The 19464-nt window shown below is 38.9% G+C and overlaps 1 protein-coding gene across 1 annotated transcript in view; it reads right to left on the reverse strand.

Annotated features, from left to right (window-relative positions):
- The window catches only part of NELL2 (neural EGFL like 2), a 134261-nt gene that overhangs the window by 112397 nt on the left and 2400 nt on the right, over positions 1 to 19464 (reverse strand). Inside the window, exon 3 of the mRNA XM_039726942.1 lies at positions 3090 to 3240. Coding sequence (XP_039582876.1) covers positions 3090 to 3240 — 151 coding nt within the window. The remainder of the gene's footprint in view (positions 1 to 3089; positions 3241 to 19464) is intronic.

Genomic DNA, 19464 nt, shown 5'->3' on the forward strand with positions numbered 1-19464 from the left:
CATAATATACTATTGATTTCGGTTCTCTGTTGCAGGATATAAAAAGCACTAACCAGAGGAAAGAATCATTAAACTACAACCCAGCAGTTTCATCCTTTAAGGGCCTAATATACAGTATCTCAAGAGATATGAATGTAAGATTAGTTACATAAAGCCATCTAACCACAAAAGGAGGAAAAAGCTTTATTATCATCAGCTCCACTGTTGATGATTAAATGAAAATATATGATAGAATAGCAAGACCAAACATATATCACAACCTCATCACAGAGAAAAATTATCTCTCTGCTGACTCTTCCATCAAGAAGAAGGTGAGACAAATTCAGAAGTGAGGAGGGTAATACAGCTTAAACTGTGACATGAAACACAGAGCAATAAGTGTTTAACAGTGTTTCTACTCAGATTTCAGGCATCCCTTCGTCAACACAATTAAAAATATTTACCTTGTTACTAGGAAGTACAACACATTTTAGGCAGGGCACAGTCTGTGGTCAAGGTAAAGCCCTGAAGTCAAGAAGACATTTATAACTTCTGTCTTTCAGACATATGCCATATAAATCTGCCATATATAAAAGATATGTTCAGCTGCTTGAAATTCATCTGAACAATTATTGATGTGTGATTTGAATTCCCTGACACCACAAGAATTTTTTCTGAAATTATCATCTCCACATTGTGCCCAAAATTACCACTGCCTGAACTCCTTGGCTGCTCTAATCAGTGGGGAAAAAAGCAATGTCTGTGGAAATGTATGGCCAAGTTAGGAAACAACAGTTACAGGTATTGTTTCAGATTCTTTCACTTTAAGATGAATTTTAAAATATTTAAATACATTAAATACTACAGAAATGCATTATCATTGTAAGAGAGGAAGTCAGCTTTGAGACTTAATTAGGAAAATAAAAAAGCATTTAAGTGAGTATAAAGAGATTACTATATTTTCAGTAGATCATTTCAGGAGCATCTTTTTGTGATCACACCAACAGTCCAGCCTCAGCAAATGCCCAAGCCTGAGACTTATATGGAGAACTTGTGTATCTCTCTCATAGCCTAAGGACAGCATCCAACACATGACATTAGAACATGACATTAGAAGGGAAACTTTGTGAGACCAGCTCTGTCAACTTCTAAAGATGCAAAGCCTTAAATAGTTGCATGACTGTGTCTCAGTGGCTACATAAAACTAGACAACACAGAATGAATCAGTCAACTCTGAATCACATAAATGATTTTAAGTTTATAAACAGAATTATAAATTTAAAAAACCCTTACAATTTAGGAAATGCCCTCAATGTAAATTCACATCATTGCACCAACGTCCCTAGACCCATGCAAAGAGAGGATAAGTTTTTACTCTAATTTCTTTTCAAAAACACAAAGTATGAATAAATGCACCTTTCCCCACTTCATTAGTTGCCATGAAAGCTCTGTAAAATAAAGCACAAGAAAAGGAACTTGTGTGATAACGAATTACATCCTTCAGTTACTGCCACCTTCAGCCTTCCTCACCCTCATTCAGCTCCTCACTGCAGAAATGTAAGAGATGTACAGTACAGAAATGTACTGACCTCTGCAAACTGAACTGCAAGGCAGCAGTTCAATGCTAGTGCAACTTTTTTTGACATCGGTGTGATAAAAGGCTGAAGCCAGTGCAAAGGAGTGGAGTCAGGTCTGGCATTGCTACTTTTCCCACTAACTCTGATGACTGCTGTGACAGAGACTTCACAAGAAGTTAAGAACTAAAAGAACTGTTACAGCCAAGTCCCTGGTCAGAGGTGGGCAAGGTCAGAGATAGAGATCCAGCACTGAAGAAGCAGCTATTGAATATAAGCCATCCAAATGCTTCCTTTGAACATCTACTTTCTCTTGTCTTTATTGTCACTCATCATAAAAGAACATAAGAGAAACTACAAGAGATGCTTGTCTGGTTGCAATATTACCCAAACCTAGGTCAGCCCTCATTTCAGCTCAGTTAAACTGAGCAAACACTGCTCTGGCACACAGACATCTCTCCATAAACCCTAGCACAGAAGAGACCTAAATATGTTTATTAAAAGCCTAAGGGCACATTAACTCCATCCATCAGACATTTAACAAGTTTGAAACCACTTTTATAAACTTGGCATAATGATCCTTGGGAATGTTCTCCTTCTTGTTTGTTTTGTGGTTTGTGTTTGGTTGATCTTTTTGTTTGTTTTTTACAAACAGCTAAACTGCAGAAGATGGGACCTCTGAGAAACAGAATAGAAATTGACTCAAGCATCTTCCAGCATAAAATTATTGTCACCATGCTTCCTAATGAAAACTTGGACACTCATGTAAGAGAAACAGATATTTTGCTGTGCTTGAACATGTCTCTTTTTTTTAGTTATTTTGTAGTGACACTGTCAAGAAAGAATTATGGGACAGTACAGAAAAATATAAAAATAACTAGGAACCTAAAGCAGAGCTCACCTGTTTCTTGTGCTAATGACTGTTTAGAAAGTGCACATTTGAAAACTCCTTTTTATTCTGTCAGAGAGTGAAAACTTCACTATCTTTAACAGCTATTACTCAAATATATATATAAAAAGTATCTTATTTCTCTAGCAGTCTTTATTCTATCAAAAGGATAATCCTTAAATGTTATGTCATTCACTTTAGTTTTTTTAAGCTGACAACATTTTGAGTAAAGTGCTCTGTCATTCACGGGAAGATGTAAACCCATAACTGGAGGATTTTTTTTTTCTTTTTTAAGACTGCTTGCATTGTTAAAAACAATGTAAGGTGGACTTACAGGGCCAGGCTTTGTCAACCAGTGTAGCTATAGTGACATGACAGTTTTACACCAGCTCAGAACCTGGTCCTTGTGGTTATGGTCAACAATAGGGAACTGACTTTCCATGCCCTTGGTGTTAAGAGCCATGTAAAGAAAAACCCCTCTTGCCCTCCCCTTGTGACTTTTTAGGAATCTGCACAATGTACCTATCCAAACACTATAAATATTTACAAATTATCTGCTACACAAAAATTTTGTTCAATTTATGTTTGATTTTTTATTAATGACTTCATATACTTTCATTAGCCAGCAGACAGGTACCAGCACTTACCTGTGATCTAAATGGTGAATAGAAAGAATAACCCCTGAATTCAAATGGGCTTGTTTTAAGGTCACCAGGATTGTGAATTCACATTTATTTCTTAACTTCTGAAAAAATATTTCAGCTGTTTCTGGAGATGCCTTCACATTTCTTGAAGTATCTAAAATAAACATGAGGGGAAAAAACACTCAGTATAAAATCTTATGTTACTTTACATTCTCATTCAAATATCTTACAAAAAAACCAGGCTATTTCTGAGAAGCACAATTGGACAGGCAAAAGCAGTGATCTAGGTATTTAAAACATTGGTTTATCATGCAATGGAAGCAATTTAAGTGAAAGAGAACACATTTTCTAGGACACCTATTGTGTTCTGGGGAGTGGTGGTGTTTTGTTTTGATCTGGGGTCACAACCCTTACCTTCTTTATGGGTGGCCAGACAGTACCTTTAATATCTCATCCAAAGTTTGGGCTCACTAGCAGTGAACAACACTAGACATGAGCCTAAATCCTCACACGTGACCTGAGCAACTTTTTAATGACTTCTAAAAGATGTTATGCCTAATAGCATAAATACATAAATAAATAAACTAATTTTAAAAAATAGCAAGCCATTTACACAGCTTTAAGTAAAAATTTAAGAATTCACCAAATTTCAAAATATTTTATTACTAATTAATTGCTCTATACTCCATTTGGGTGGTAATTTCCTGCTGCTTCTTGCACAGGAACATTTGTCATGAACATTTGTTAGAGTACTGGCACACTTATACAATAAAGACTTTACTTTTAAAAATCCACACAAAGCCTAGACAGATGCAATATTTCTGCTGAATTTGCACATAACATGCATAGAAAATAAAAAAAGGCCCAAGCTTAAAACCTCTAGAGAGATAATTTACAAATAAGATGTCAAATGCTAGAAAAATAATTCTCAGTCTCCAGAATACATTATACCAGAAAAAAAATTAATACACATTTTTAATGCACAAAATCAATTCATTAGCATGTGTAATCAAATGTGTAAGAACTAAATTTGACCATTCTGCTCTGCTTGGGGACAGTAAATCAGGAGCAGAAGTCGAGAGGGGACAGCAACAGAACTGGTGATTTTCTTACAGCAGCCCTGGAGCTGAGCTCTCAAGTACACCACTCTCAGCTTACACCACTGTTCTTAAAACAGTTTTATTCTTTAAGCTGGATCTATGAAGATGCTGCTCTGCATTAACAGAAACAGTTTCTTTTGGTTTATGGATCAGGAATACTGAAATATCTGTTTAGGAAATGCAACAACCTGTGAAACTGTGAAGTCATAACCAAGCTCCTGAACAGTGTCAAACCCAGTTGAATTCAATTTGTTTCTCACAAACAGGAATCCAAAAGAAAAAAAAAAGGAAAAAGTTAATTTCTACCAATTTCCTGTGATATTCTCATAAGCAACTGGTGAAAGAAAGCATATGCTTAACACCCCTACCCTTAAAAAAGGCCAGCCCATACATTTATAACTATCCCCCCCCTCCCTTCCAGAGGCCCTTTTATTCTAACTGGAGCTACTATTGGGATGCAAACACTGCACTACAGGTGGCCTGCGCTTTAGCCAGGAAACAAACCCTCACCATCAATGGATCTCTCCAGAGCCACCCCTGTCCTCATCACTGTGTCAGAGGCAGAGGAAACACGGAGCTGCCACAATACCCACAAGAGGGGAATAATTTATGAGGTCTCTTCAGGTAACCCTGAATCATTACCTGATCACTACACTGGATGAGAATTTTCCATCCTTTATTCTATAAAACCTTATCTGGGTACCCTATAATCATCCATTGTGGCCTCAGATAACCTTCTTGTATACAGACAATAGCAGCAAGACCTGACTGCACCATGCTGGCAGCCTAAATACTAAGGTTACCATCACACTAACTGCTGGAGTGTTACATTGCCAAAACACATGGCCATTCAGTTTTGGTATTGCAAATAGGTCAGATTATACTTGCTGCTCAAAAAAGCTACACAGCCTTTTGAATTATTACTACTGTTATGAAGCACAACATTCTTTGCTCAGGGCAGGCACCAGGTGGATTTCTTAAAAGCAAAATGACTGAAAGGTCCTGGATCTGTCAGATCCATTCTTTTCACACTAACACAAGAGTGCAAATCCCTCCTTCCAATTGCCTTTGAACACTAGCAGTAGGTGCTTGATAGATCACCTGCTGTGCTCAATAAATATTGCTTCAGGCTTCTTCTTGATATTTGGCTCCTAGTAATCAGTTTAAGATCCAACAAAAATACTTTACTGGAACTGGGCTTCTTCCATAATGCTTGGAAAAATCAAATTGGTATATCTCAGACAATAATTTGCAGTTTCTCAATAGTTACATAAAAACCTCATACTGTGAACATTTCTAATACACAAAACCAGAGGCATAAATTTTTTCAACTCAGAGTGCAAAAATAAGCAGAGAATTATTAGTTTGAATGAGAAACTTGTCTCTGATCACAATACATATATTTTGGGTTTATTTTCCTAGAATATTACATGTGTTTGGTTTGACCACAACAATTCACAAATCCGTAGTGTCATCACTCCATCTTTAACTTACAGAAACATGCAAGTGACAATTAAAGAAGCAAAAAATCTGAACTCAAAGTATGTCTCACTCCTTGCTCACTCAATAAGATCTAACATTGCAAAGCATCCTGAAAGCCCAGCAGAGAAAACCACTGACCATAAGACCAGCAGGAACTCAGTCCTTCAGAAGACAAGCTTAAAAAGCCCTCACTATTAGGACACATTTCCCCTCTCAGAGACAATCTACAATCAGAGCTCTGCAGCAAACACCAACATCACACCAGTGTTTCCTGGAGGTGTCAAGAGCAGACAGTGTCATTTCAGTCATGTTTGTGAGATAATAATTACTGCACTTTAACAAAGACAGCAAGGAACTTTCACCAGGACTCACTTCCACCAGTCCAAACAGGTAGTGCAGAAAGAAGCAGTTTTACCTTCTGCAGTCACCAGCCTGTTAACTGCTCTCATCATCCCTGTGGTGACAACTGCATTCATAAAAGTTTATGAGGAATTATTACAGGCTACTGATCCAGACTCAACTAGTCCAGCCATGCCTCCTCACTAAGGAAAAAAAAGTGTTGGGAGTAGCATGAACAAGTCATGGGAGGAAAGTAGGAATATTTTCATACACAGCACCAGGAGCATACTAAATCACACTGTGGAAAGACTTAGGACAAGCCATTGACTACCATTCGTATTCCACAATAAAATAAAACAGTTATTAAATGGAATATGTACCTTTTCCTAGCAAAGGGTGTGCTCTCAAATTTTTAAGAGCATCTAAAAGTACACATACAGTATGAACTGAATTATAAAACATATTCCTGCAGAAGAGTCTTTGAAGGAGGAATTCTAACTAATTGAGCTCCACAGTTTGTTTCATGTGCACATAATCAGCTTTTAATAGCAGCATCTATAAATCAATTCCGCATCTGACTGTAGCTCTGCTGAACTATCCAAAATAAGGCTGAGAAATATAATTGGCTCAATTTTGTTTCAATTTCGTACTTAAATTCTAGTGGTTTGTGAGAAGGAGGGCTGAAGGCTAAAATGAGGCTGAGAAATATAATTGGCTCAATTTTGTTTCAATTTCGTACACTAGGAGGAATGAGTATCACAAGCATATATTCACATCCTGTCACTTTCCCATATTGAAGTTTTTGGTTAATATTTTCATAACTAGGATTCCACACAGCCTTCAAAGGGCAACTATTTAATTTATATGGTTCTTTTACTTAGATAACAAATATAAACTAAGCTGCACCCAGCCAACCGGGCAGCATTCAAAGCCAATCCAACAGCAAAATCTTTACGAGGCTGACAGTACAGCAGGACTTTAAGTGGAACACAGTGCATTCAAATTCAGGAGTTGCATTCCTCTAATGAAAAATGAAGATATAAAGAAGTAAAACAACCTTTATTAGACCAAAGCCTTGCTAGATGTGATATGCATTAAATCCTTCAGGAGAAAAGCTGGTTGTTTTGCTATTTAAACTGATATATAAGATCAGCTCATAAAACATTTTGAATTACTTTACCTATAAATTTTTCTATTCCCTTCTCAAATATTCCCCGATGTTTTAGAGAGAACAGCAAAAAAAAGCAGCTGTAGTTTTCCAAATCCACATGAACCTGAGTTGGATCCTCCAAGGCTGTAGGAAGGAACTCTGCAAGAATCTGGGGGAAGGTGTTGCAGTTCCATCTGAAGTTTAGAAGACTACAAGATATATACTAACCCTGTAAGACTCCCACTGGGGCCATTCCCAAAGGGTGTGCCTACACTACAGGGCTCAGGAGCACTGCCCAGTTCCCAAACCTGGGTGAACTCTAGGACTACAATCAAAACGTACATCAGGATACAACCAGGTACATCCAGACCTCTGTGCACCCAAGAGCCCCCATAAACTGGATCCAACCTGGTCTCCCCTGAACAAACACTCACAAATGCCAGGAACAAGGACTCCAGTAATTAATTTCCCAAGTGGCACGATCAGGACCTTGGGATACCCCACAGACTGTTTAGGACATAGCCCACAAACTGCGCTTGTAGTTTTGACTTCCCCGTGGTGTGGTGTTTCTGCCTTCATATTTCCACTAAAGAAATGCTTCAGCAAGGATGCATGCAGATAGAAATGCAGTAGATGAGAAGGAGAAAAGGAAGAGGGCAAAATGCTCTTCAGCTGAAATGAAACAATCGAAACAAAAACTGACTTGAAGCCAAATCATTAAATCAAATAAAAACAAGGGGGGAAATGTCACACTTTGTTCTTGCAGCATTTGGGAAGGTTCCAACTGCCTTTGCTTTGTAGCTTCCTCTATTCTGAATGTCAGCTACAGCTTTGGTGTGCCATCCAGCAAGGGCTTTCCTCCAGCTCAAACCATATGCAAAGTCCCACAAGTCACAATGGACTGACACAAAAGACTAGAAGACCTGTTTCTGAACACATTTTTCCCCAATTACATTGGCTGTTCATACTTATGTCCTCCAAAAACAGTAATCATATCACTCCTGGACAAAACTCTGGCTCACCTATATACTACACGCTTTGATGTTTAAAGTCATTTTGACACAGTTGAGAACAAATCCACTGTGGGACAAGCGGAGAGAAAGGTACTGAGAGCCTGGACAACTAGGCTTGAATCAGGATAGCCTTTGCAAACCCATGACTGTCTGTAATATAATACATATTCCCTGTGACCTGACAATATTACCACTGAAATCTGCCTAGAAGCATTCTGCAAGAGATGATACAAAACAGGTTTGGGGGTGATTATACTAGTGGCTGGGTTAAGCCTCTGAGCTTATACACCAGCCAGCTGCTTCTAGAAACCAAGGCAAGTCAGATGGGACTGAATCGTTCTGCGATGGATTCAGTACCACAGCTCTCTCAATCTTAGTCTTAACCTGCCAGAGCACAATGCTAACACATTTAGACATCTTTCATCTTTCCTTGGGCTGTTGTCCCTTCAGCAAAGAGGGAATTTGCACCAGGGTTACAAGTGGGAATCATTTCCTATAAGGTAAAGTAGCCCAGCTGCACCACAAAAAGTCAGGCATGCTCTTCCAAAAATGTCAGGCCCATGAACAAGTGGACTCAGTAGGCAAAAAGTAAATAAAAGATAAATAGTTATAGAACAGGTTCTAGTCACTGCACCTGCAATAGCGTATTTCTGACAACTTTTCAAACCTTTTGCAAATGACAGGATAAGAAACCTAATTGCAGGCAAAGCTGAACTTTGAACATGTAGGACTCCAGATTAGAAGTCTATATTCTCAGCACAGGAGGCAGAAACAGCTGATTTGCTAACAAGAAATACAGACCCTGCCACACTAGCAGCTCCTATCAAACTGCCACAGAAAATGTGAATCTGCGCTTCCGAACATTTCTGAAGGGAATTTTAGAAATGTATAGACCAACACACAGGGAAGCACCACACCTACAAAAGTACTATCAGGAATTTTTAAAGGCATACATAATACAGAAAACTTCTGTTCCTTGTACACCAAAAATACTATCCCTTTCACAGCAACTGTCATCATGCTAGATACTATCACCGGGAGAGAAGGTGCTACTCACTGGGGACCTATTACATGACAGTAAAATAATGAAGATAAAAGATTTCTTGTTACTGAAATTCCACTCCTAGGAAATTAAAATGTGTGCTGCACAGTATGCTGTGCACCATGTATTTATTATTGTAATGCTTTCTGGTGATTTATAGGTTACAGGTTATAAATTATAAGATGCAATATCTTTTTTGATTACCAGTTTTTCCTAGCCTATACTCCAACACTATTCTTAAACCCTTTTAAGTTTTGAAGATGCTTTGTATGTGCTCCTTCATAGGTAGGATCACATACTGCTACTTAGAATTATGTTATGTTTTTCACAGCCAATACCAATATAAAACCTATTGTTTGAACAAGGACACTGATGTAGCACAGAGTGGGATTTCTTTTGTTTCTTCATTTCAATGGAGATCCCAGCTATATTTAAAAGGTTACATCTACTATAGCTTCATAGATATATATGTGTTTATAAACATATAAAACTAAACTCTGTTTAGGCACAAAACAGCTTTCTAGAAGCTGCTTTGAGAACACCTTGAACCTGTGGAGAAAATCAAGCCTGCCTTGTTTTCCTTGCAGCTGCCATCTGTGGCATATGCACCTAGTTATGCTTGGTTGCATACTGTCACATGAGCACTTTGTGTCAAACTGACCTAACAACAAACAAAAATACCACACCAAGAAATGCTGTTAACACTGGGACGTTGAAGAGCAGAAGAAAAACAATGCATCACCTTCCAGCCCTACGAGTACTGTAATAAGGGCATGACACACACGAGAACTGCAAAAAGACTGATTTTATTTTCATTGTATAGCATGGCCAGGATTTTAACAGTTATTCAATTCATAGCAAAAGGGGAGGACAGGAGGAGGAGAAGGAGCTAGTGTTGCCAGCCTTTTCCAAATGAAAAGCAGGCTACCAAAGGTAAACAAAGTCCAATCAATTAAAAACAATAAAGTACAAACTTAATGGCAATAATAAATCATGCAAGCAGATTATGCTAGATGTAGATCAAGCTGCATCACAAGCCCTACCCTTCTCTCTGAAGGTATGACACAACTCAAATTCTCAAATAGATCATATGCCAGTGGTGAACTATCATACAATGACAGACCGTATGAGATCAGCACCCACCATGGCACCTCTGAAGTAGGATCATGCTTGGTGTAGGCAATCCAATACCCTCTCAGCAACACACATGTCTCCCCCTCGCTTGGTTCTCACTGTGCAAGTGTCAGTAAGACTTACTCATGCTCTCTGCTCACTCATTTTCTCTCAAAACCTGCTTTTGTTGTGACGAGTATGCTGTTCCTAAAGACGTAACTCCTCACGCCTGTGTTTCAGAGATTCATTTAGGCTGGAAAGGACTTCTTGTAATTTGTAATCATTTGTGGATGACCTAGAAGGTTTACCTTTTTTCTCCAGGAAGAATCTGTTTCTCCCCCTTGGAGGATTTGGATCTCTCATCGTAGTTTTCCTTCATCCCTGGCTTACTAGGGTATAACTGGTTTTTGTCCATGTGAGGGTTAACTGCCTTCAACTAATGACAACTCTATCTGTTAAGAATTTAAGTGCTGATTTCTTTTCACAGAACACAATGGTGAGTTTAAGAAAACATTAATATGAGGTCATTTTGCAGATGACCACAGCCATGCAGTCTGCATGAAAGATTAACTTCTGACACACGAAAATGGCCAACAGCCACTGACAAAGATAAAAAGCACCAGAAAACTTAAACCTGTAGCCTAACAGCAAAAACAGAGCAAGCAGGGCAGGGGGAGGGAGGCCACCAGTGGAAAAAGCTGTATCTGAATATGGACACATCCAACACCTCTGTTGTTAGCCACAGGTCTCCAGCAACACATTGAGCAAACAGTGGCAGATGGGGGGAGAAGGCTGAACTGTACTGAACTGTAAATAGAATTCAAGCACTACAGAAACAGGAAGTGAAAGAGAGACCACACCTGAGGGTAGAGGTAGGACACCAATACCACCAACCATAATGGCATACTTGGAAAAATCTCTACTCATAGGATATCTGTTTTGATGCCAGAAAAAGGAAAGATGTTTCTGAATTGGGAATTATTCAAAAGGAGAGACAAGAACAAATCAAAGAGGAGAGATATCAAGGGATACCATATACACAGCTCAGCTGTGAGCAGAGCAGACAGGTAGATTTTACCAGAGATTTCAAGAAAGCTGGGAAAGACCAGAGTTCAGATTCTCCATAAGTTCTAATTTAATTCAGGTATTAACAGAGTCCATGCTTCTGTGAATGTGTCCACTAGCCCTGATGAATCAGCTACAGGTTTAAATTCATGCTCAGTGTATAAACTTGAATGAGTTAAAATTATAAAATGTTTCCAGGCTCTAATTTGCTCTTGTAGGCTTATTTCAGCCCAGCATCATCAAAATATATGTAAGTGCACCATAGAACAAGTTTCTGGAGAATACAAAGGCACTGGTTTGATAATTGTGTACCAGGTGTTTGATGCTACTTTGTGTCTTTGAAAAACTCTCCCTATCTGATCAATTTCACCAACACTCCCACTCTCCAGAGTACAGAAAGACTTAAAGGGTCATCCATCCTTTCCTTAGCCTATTACCTGAACAACTATGTACAGTGACTACAGCAAAGCTAATGCTTCCTAGATATTTTATTTCAGGCTATCTTCTAAAAAAAAAAAATCAAAAGTGCAGAGATTTCTACCACTTCGTTTCAGCAGCTATTGCACAATCTAAACTAGTTCACTGTGAAAGTCTCCTTTTATCTTAAATCCTCTCCATTTGTAGTATCATTACATTACTCCTACCTCTACCTTTTTGAATACTAAATAATTCCTTCATTTTAAACCACTAAGAATCTTCTAATACTAGACACTTATCATACAACACTTTTGTCATTTCTTGGACAAGCTGTACATGCTCAAGTTCTTTCAAAAGCTTTCTTACTAAGCCAGTCCTTTTGTTACTGTATAATCAGGTTTGCTGTTTTTCTCTTCAGTCCCTGCAATTCATTGATATTTTTCTGAAATGCAGAAACCCAGAGTGAATGCCATAACCCAGACGCATTTTTTTTTTTTTAATTCAACCTCCCAGATCTCTTACTCCCATATGCTTTCCTTATGCTAATGGTGTATGCAGGGATTCTTAATAAGAGCAACACTGAACAGGGTACATAAGGTTTCCCTCAAGTCAACTCTCTTCCTTGAACGAGAGCTGAGCAAATCTAGGGACTATTTCAAGTTCAAGGCATATTACTTAATGTTACAGAAAATCTTAAGAGTGCCTTTGGAACAGCTGGGGCACAATATGCAAATGCATGCTTAGAGAGCTATTAAAACACAGATTATTGACCTCAAAATTAGAAAAGATCCTTTGGAACCCTTCTGGATCATTACACAGCTGTATCTAGAGACTGATGGATACCCAGACACAGTCGAGGCTGGTGCATGTCATCTTCACTTTTAGGATAAACACTATGGATGTTACCGCCATCTAATTATACTTAAATAAGCATTTATGCTGGGGAAATTATATAAACATTGCTCTAACAGAGTATAAACATTGCTCTAACTCCACAATTGGAGGTCTTTTCCTTATTATACTCCATGTTTTCAGAGAAGGAAATAGCCACTCAAATTCCACTAAAAGAGTTCTCAGTTATGGATCGCTAGCAATATTGATTGTAATGGCTCCCTTGGAAACATTACAGTCTATCATAGCAATTTTGGTGCTGCAGCAAATATGTTAATCTGCTAAAAGCCTTTTGAACATTGTGTCTTTGGAAGCCTCTTTCAGCTTACAGGTCCTTTTAGACCATTCCCATTGCTTTAGCACCTTGCAAGAGCCCAAAACTGCAAGCAGCTGCTCATGAGATGACTCAAGCTGAAAGTCAGTTTGTTCTAAGTTGGTATGTCTCTCTGAAGTCATCAGCATCACACACACCCCCAAAAACAAAGCCTGCACCAAAAAAGCAAAAGCAAATAAAACATTAACAAATAATAAGAATTTTGCTGTGAAATTCTTCCATGTTGAAAATGGCTACAGAAGTTGGGTTTTTTTCTAGCTGAAATATCTAAGTGAGCATTCATAGTAGGAATTTATTGTGGAAAACACGTCCAGGCAAAAATAATTTTAAAACTTAGAAGAAGTAGAAAGTACCCTTATATTTCTCCTCAGTTTTTCCTGAGAGGAAATAATTTGGACAATGCAAAGATGGAAAAAAATAGCATTTCTTAAACATTGAGACAAAATATAGAGGAGTTTGGGAAAATCAGATGGACAGAAAAAAAGAATTCAACAGTGAAAAAAACTTTTTCATCCCTTATTCAGCTGTACCTTAGCAGTACAGGTGGGAGAATGCAGCTGCTCAATGGATCTGCACCTTGGCACAAATGGGACGAAATAGAGGGAAGAGCCACTACAAAGAATTACAGTTTTCCATGACAGCTATATAAAATTTCCAGCCCTTACCAATGGTTTTAAATAACTTATGAACTCAGTGCTGTACATCCCTTAAGACTCAGTGGAAACAGTGAAGTTAACTATACCTGCAGCTATTTTTCCAAGGTAGCACCTGTATACCCTGGAGGATACAGACTAGAAGAACATAAGCTGGGGAGGAGGGGAGAGTAGAAAACCTATTTCCCACATCTTATAAGCAAAAAGTGGAGGGAAAACACACATTGTGATTGATCCAAAAGGGATGTGTAGGAAATGCTGCTGTCCTTTGTGGCATCTCACTAGAGAATGAGCCATGCTGCAGTGAAGAAAGAAACCACAAAAAAAAAGATGAACTTAGCAAGTCTCAGGCACACTTTGTGACTACAAAACTATGCCACAGCAAAAGTAATTACATAAGGGTAGCAAGACCTTGTTTTCCCCATCACTTCCTCTTGCTAATGCAATCCTCCCCCAGCAATATGGAAAGATGCACTTGACAGCTACCTAGAAGGGTCACTGTCCTCCCTCTCAGGGCACATGCACTGCATGTGCTGGGTTCTCTGTGGCACACAGGACAGAAGCTGTCCTGCTGTCAACATCACATCTTTTAACTCCAGCCAACACCGCTGTTCCCTGCCACACTGCCAGGAGAGGCTGCCAGGTGAGCAGCCATCTGCACCTGCCTGCTCTTGACAGGGATATCAACACGGAGAGAGGCTCTTGGGCCCCACTCCTCCCACCATCAGGTCCCTTCTCACAGCACCAACCAGGGCTCTGCCCCACATGGACACTGTTGTAATGTATTCCCCTTTCATACGTGTCTTTCCTACAAGCTGTACATTATACTCATCTTCAGCTTTCCAACAAAACTGCCAGCTGGAGCCCTGAGATAATACAAGCCCCAACAAGGATTTTGTACTTGCAATATCCTAGAAGAGGCCTCATTGTAAAGGCATGAAGAAGCAAATGCAATTCTGTCTGCTGTTAGTCAGTATGAATTGTTTAGGGCAGTACTGAATGTATAAACAATACATGGTTATTTTCATTAACCTGAACAACCAGACACTGATTAAAAAAAAATTCAGAGATTCATCATTGTCCCAGTAGAAAACAGATCCCCAGGGACTTGAATTTATTGCAGGTATCAGATACAACCTGGCTGTAGAAAGCACAGCCTCAAGTCCACAAGAACACAGTAAAACACAACATTGCTTTAAACTGAGTCACACCCTGCTGATAAATAAATGCAGATATTAATTCACTCCAAAGGCTGGAGATGTTAGCTGTCCTACCAAGCCCAGGCAAAGCCACCAAAGTCATGCTGGGATTTAACAGACTGAAAGGTGACAAGAGCCCGTATCAAGACACATGAAAAGAGAGGAGAGTAGGAAGAAAAAAAATCGGGAAAAAAAACATAAACAAACAAAACAACAACAACAAAAACCCTACAAGCGACAGACAACAAAAAAAGCAACCCTAAAGGCCTTAAAGTGAATATTTAATCTCTGAGCTTATTACCTTTCCCTCCCCAGAAAAAGCCCACTGCAGAAAATAGAAAGAAAACAAAACAAACAAACAAAAAGGAAAACAAAATAACACTTTGTGTAAAATACTTTCCTTGGAATGAATAATGACAATTTTTAGAGCTGAACTTAAAACAACTTTGTTGCTTAACACTTATACTTCTGTGATAGTAATGCCTAATACACACTCTCACCCACAATATTTATTAGAAACTTCCAGCATAAGACAGTTGCAATCCCCAAATGCCACAGGCCAAGTTTTATGTCAGTCCTTAACATTATTTGTGTCAACTCTGCACTAATGACTACATTCAGGGATTACAAGCTTTTCTTCTCTCAGTTTCTGTATCTGCTGTACTTTAGGTTTCCATTCACTTTCCATTTCTCAGCCCTACCCTCTACTGTACGATTACAAGCATCAATCAGAAGCTCAAGATATTTAAGTGTTTCTTCCATAACTTTTTCCCCTTTATTTTACAGATAAACCAGCACAACCAGTTAGCAAGCAACAATCTCCAGTTCTGGGCATATTCATGAATATTCTGTAGGGGCAAGTGCATCAGAGTTCTCCATGCACTAAATTTCAGGGCTTGGGATGGAAAACTGATGCAGGATCCTCATATGCTATCTCCTTTTTTGGGTGGGGTCTTCAAGCAGCAGATACTTCCCAGAAGAGGTTGCTGAATACTAAGTCCTTCTGGAGGAAGGGTATGTCTCAGAGGAGCAGCCAGACCAGCAAAAGCAGCCCAGCTTTTCAGAGTTCTGCTCTCCTTCAGCACCCAGCCTGGCTCCCCAGCAGCATTAATCACAATCCTGGCAGTGCCCTACCACAGTGGTCACTGTTTGCACAGGTGCAGAGGTGACTTTAGAAAGTTCCAGAAGTGAAAGGCAGCAAAGGGAAAGCTTATGCTGTTATTCCAGATACACCAAAACCATTCTGGCTACCACACTGTCATAGAGCAATTGCTTACATTAGGCATTTCTAACATCAAAAAACATGCCAGTGCCGACTGAAATTAAACTTTGATTAAAACTTCTGTTATCTACAGATTATCTCTATGATGGAGGACCCACATTTTGAGGATTCAGTGCTTCTAAGTGAAAACAGTTTGCATGCAAGAAAAAAAAAAAAAGCTGCAGATAAGTATTCACTTTGCAGTCAGCTAAGACAGTTGGCAACATTAACATCCTCATTCCCAGCTGTCTGTTACCTCTCCTCTGGGAAATGGATACAGCTGGAGAAAGGGGATTTTACAGGACTGTAATCCATGTCACTGCAGTCAGCCAGGTTCAGTCCTGAAGCTGGCTGATTTTGCCATCAGCAGACATGGGAACACCCGTATAATCTCTTGCTTTGGAAGAGTTGTGGGGACAGTAACCTCTAGCTTCTGGGCAGTGATGAGCAGCTGGGAACAGTAATATTTTCAGCAGGCTCAGCTGGAACCTGGAGAAAGCATCTGCCCACTGTTTCAATGACAGGTGGCAAGGAAAAAGCAGTGTGTGTTGTGAAGCGCATAGGCAAAGTAAATCCTGTTTCTGTGACAAAAAGTTTACTCATCTCTGCTTTTAAGGCTTTTTTTAGCTTCTTTATTTAGTAAGTGCCCAGAGATGACATCATGAAACAAAACAGAATAAACTTTCCAAAGGGATACACGATAGAGTAATATTTTCATGCTGGTATTTTAAAATAACACACTAATGATCCAGTCATACAACAACAGATAACACATCACTTATACCAAAAATCCTGCTTTAGGGGTGGTTTGTAGTTTGTGCCAGCCAGCACCACTTCAAACAACAGTACTGCTGAGTCCTTTCATTCATCCCACTGACGGGATGAATGAAAGGACTCGGCAAATTATTTTCTGGTGTTTCATAGCACATCTCAATCATTTTGCCTCTAAAATCATCCCTCCTCTGAATAAATTTCAAATTCTGCATCCAGATACATAAGTTCTCACATTTTCATGACTGACATGTCCTTTTTATCTTTTCCTTAAATGCATGTTTCTGTGTTTGTAACCATCTGACTGCACTCTTCTGTGCACCTTTTAGCCTGCCCTTTGAAGAGAATATACACCCTTTGATGGCATATACTGTCCTTACACATCACCTGGCTTTCATTTGTGTTGCTTCTCATCCCTTGATTTACAGTGTACCTTCCACTACTCTCCACTGGTGCTGGAGGCAGTTGGAAGGTGTCTCTATCACTAGACACACACACACTGTTTGGACAAAATCAGCCTGATGAACAGTATCTGCTCTCAACAAGAGAGACCCAGAAAGACTATTGAAATACTCTATCTATAAAGTACAGATAATACAGAATTCAAAGGGAGGGTGACAAAATGTTATTGCCTAGTGAAATGCCAGAGACCAAGTTACTCTTGCAGCCCTTCTTTAGATTGTCACACCTCAGAACACTATTTCCTACTGCCACTTGAAATATCTGGTTTCACTGGGACCTTGCATGAGTTTCATGTTATATCTCCTAGCACAGACTGAAGTCAGTCATACAAAACCCTCCTCATCCTTCAGCCTCTGTTGCTGTGGTTTTGTCTGCTTCTTCAAAAATCCCCTGAGGTTAAATATGCAACAAGTGCTCTTAAAGCAATATGATTTCCACATTTGCATAGGAAAATAGCTACATTGGACTTTCATCTTCACCTATCTCCTCAAATCACATTAATGCAGTCTCCTTACAAAAAAGGACTATAAGAATGACAATGTGTATTTCTCCAAAAGCTGTTTTTAAATACATTAATTACATTTCAGTCCACCCATCTGGTTTGGGCTTTACCCAAGTGTCATCCCTGTTTTACAAAGGAAGGAACAAAGGTGTTGAAAATTTCACTGACTTACATAAACAGCTGCCAACAGAGAGACATTAGTGACATAGATATTCTGACTTCTGTTCTGCTGCTCTGACCAGCAGAGGAGTCATTTTCTTCTCAACATATTTTGACATAATAATATCTGCTGTTGGCTAGAAAGTGCTGGCAGATGTTCACATGCAGCAACACTAACATTTTTGAAGACTTCCTCCTGTTTTCTATTCATAATTGTATCTTCCCACAAGCTACACTGGAACATTTTACAATTACTTTGCAAATCACATTTCCAGAAAAAGAAGTCCCTGCAGCTAACCAGACACAGATTACAGTGGCATTCTGTTGCTACCATTCACGACAACCAAGGAGCACCAGACACCTAAAAAGCTTTAGAATCCAGCACCTAAATCTGCTGAAGTCAAGTACATACACACAAAAAAAAAGTCCAAGTAACAGCAGATTTCAAATGGCTAACATTATTTCTAAATCATGGCATGACACAAGACTGTATTAGTATAATCTAAATTATCTTGACTGGACAGTGCCAGACTAAAACTACATTTAAAGAGTAACTGCTTACTGTCTTACATGACCTAGAAATACAAGTACCTTTGAAAAGTCACTTACACAAGGGAGAATTTGCCAGAACAGCCAATCAGATGCTAAACCTCTATACTGAAAATTGATTCTACATCTAATTAAGCAGTCAAAACTGACTTTTTGCCTAGAAACTGATTTAACTATATATATAATTTTCCTATCATACATCTTTAATTGTCTATTACCTGTTGGCAGTTCAACATGCCACATTCATAATTTCCTTCTAAAATAGAGAACAGCATTTAGGACGTCTGAATGGTTTAAGCTTATCTAAAGTAAGGTTTTACATCAGTTGAGAATGAGGTCTACCAAAAAGGCAACATACTAAAGTGTTGTAAATACATATATGACACGAGAAAATATTTGCTGTCTGAAGAAACCAAGAGGCAAAGGATGGATCACAAGTCAGAGCTTCCAGAGTAAGTTCACAGACCATTTAAAGTCATTTGCATCATTCTCACAAAATTTTTTCTGTCTAGGACTAAGGCTTCAGCTGGAATAAGGAAAAAAACACATAGACAAACCAAATTTCAAGGCAACACACACATGTATTTGAAATTCACACACTACAAATACATACATTAAAAGGTACACATTGCAGCAATGTTCCCAAAGTGTGAGTTCTAAGAGCAGAACAAAAATTACTAAGTGGACCCAGTGGTCTGATCAAGGAAGGAAATTTCTCTATTTCCAAATGCAAGCTCAAAAATTAAAATCTCTCTGCTCAGTAAGGACCCCATTCACTATAAGAAAATCAGTAGTCATCTTATGCAGTAGCAGGGAAAATTATCTCCAGTCCTGCAGGGTATTAAAGACTTCCTAAGGGACACTGAGTGACTTCAA

Source organism: Passer montanus, unplaced genomic scaffold (assembly GCF_014805655.1).
Source record: "Passer montanus isolate IOZ18808 unplaced genomic scaffold, ASM1480565v1 scaffold6, whole genome shotgun sequence".
Lineage (NCBI taxonomy): Eukaryota > Metazoa > Chordata > Aves > Passeriformes > Passeridae > Passer > Passer montanus.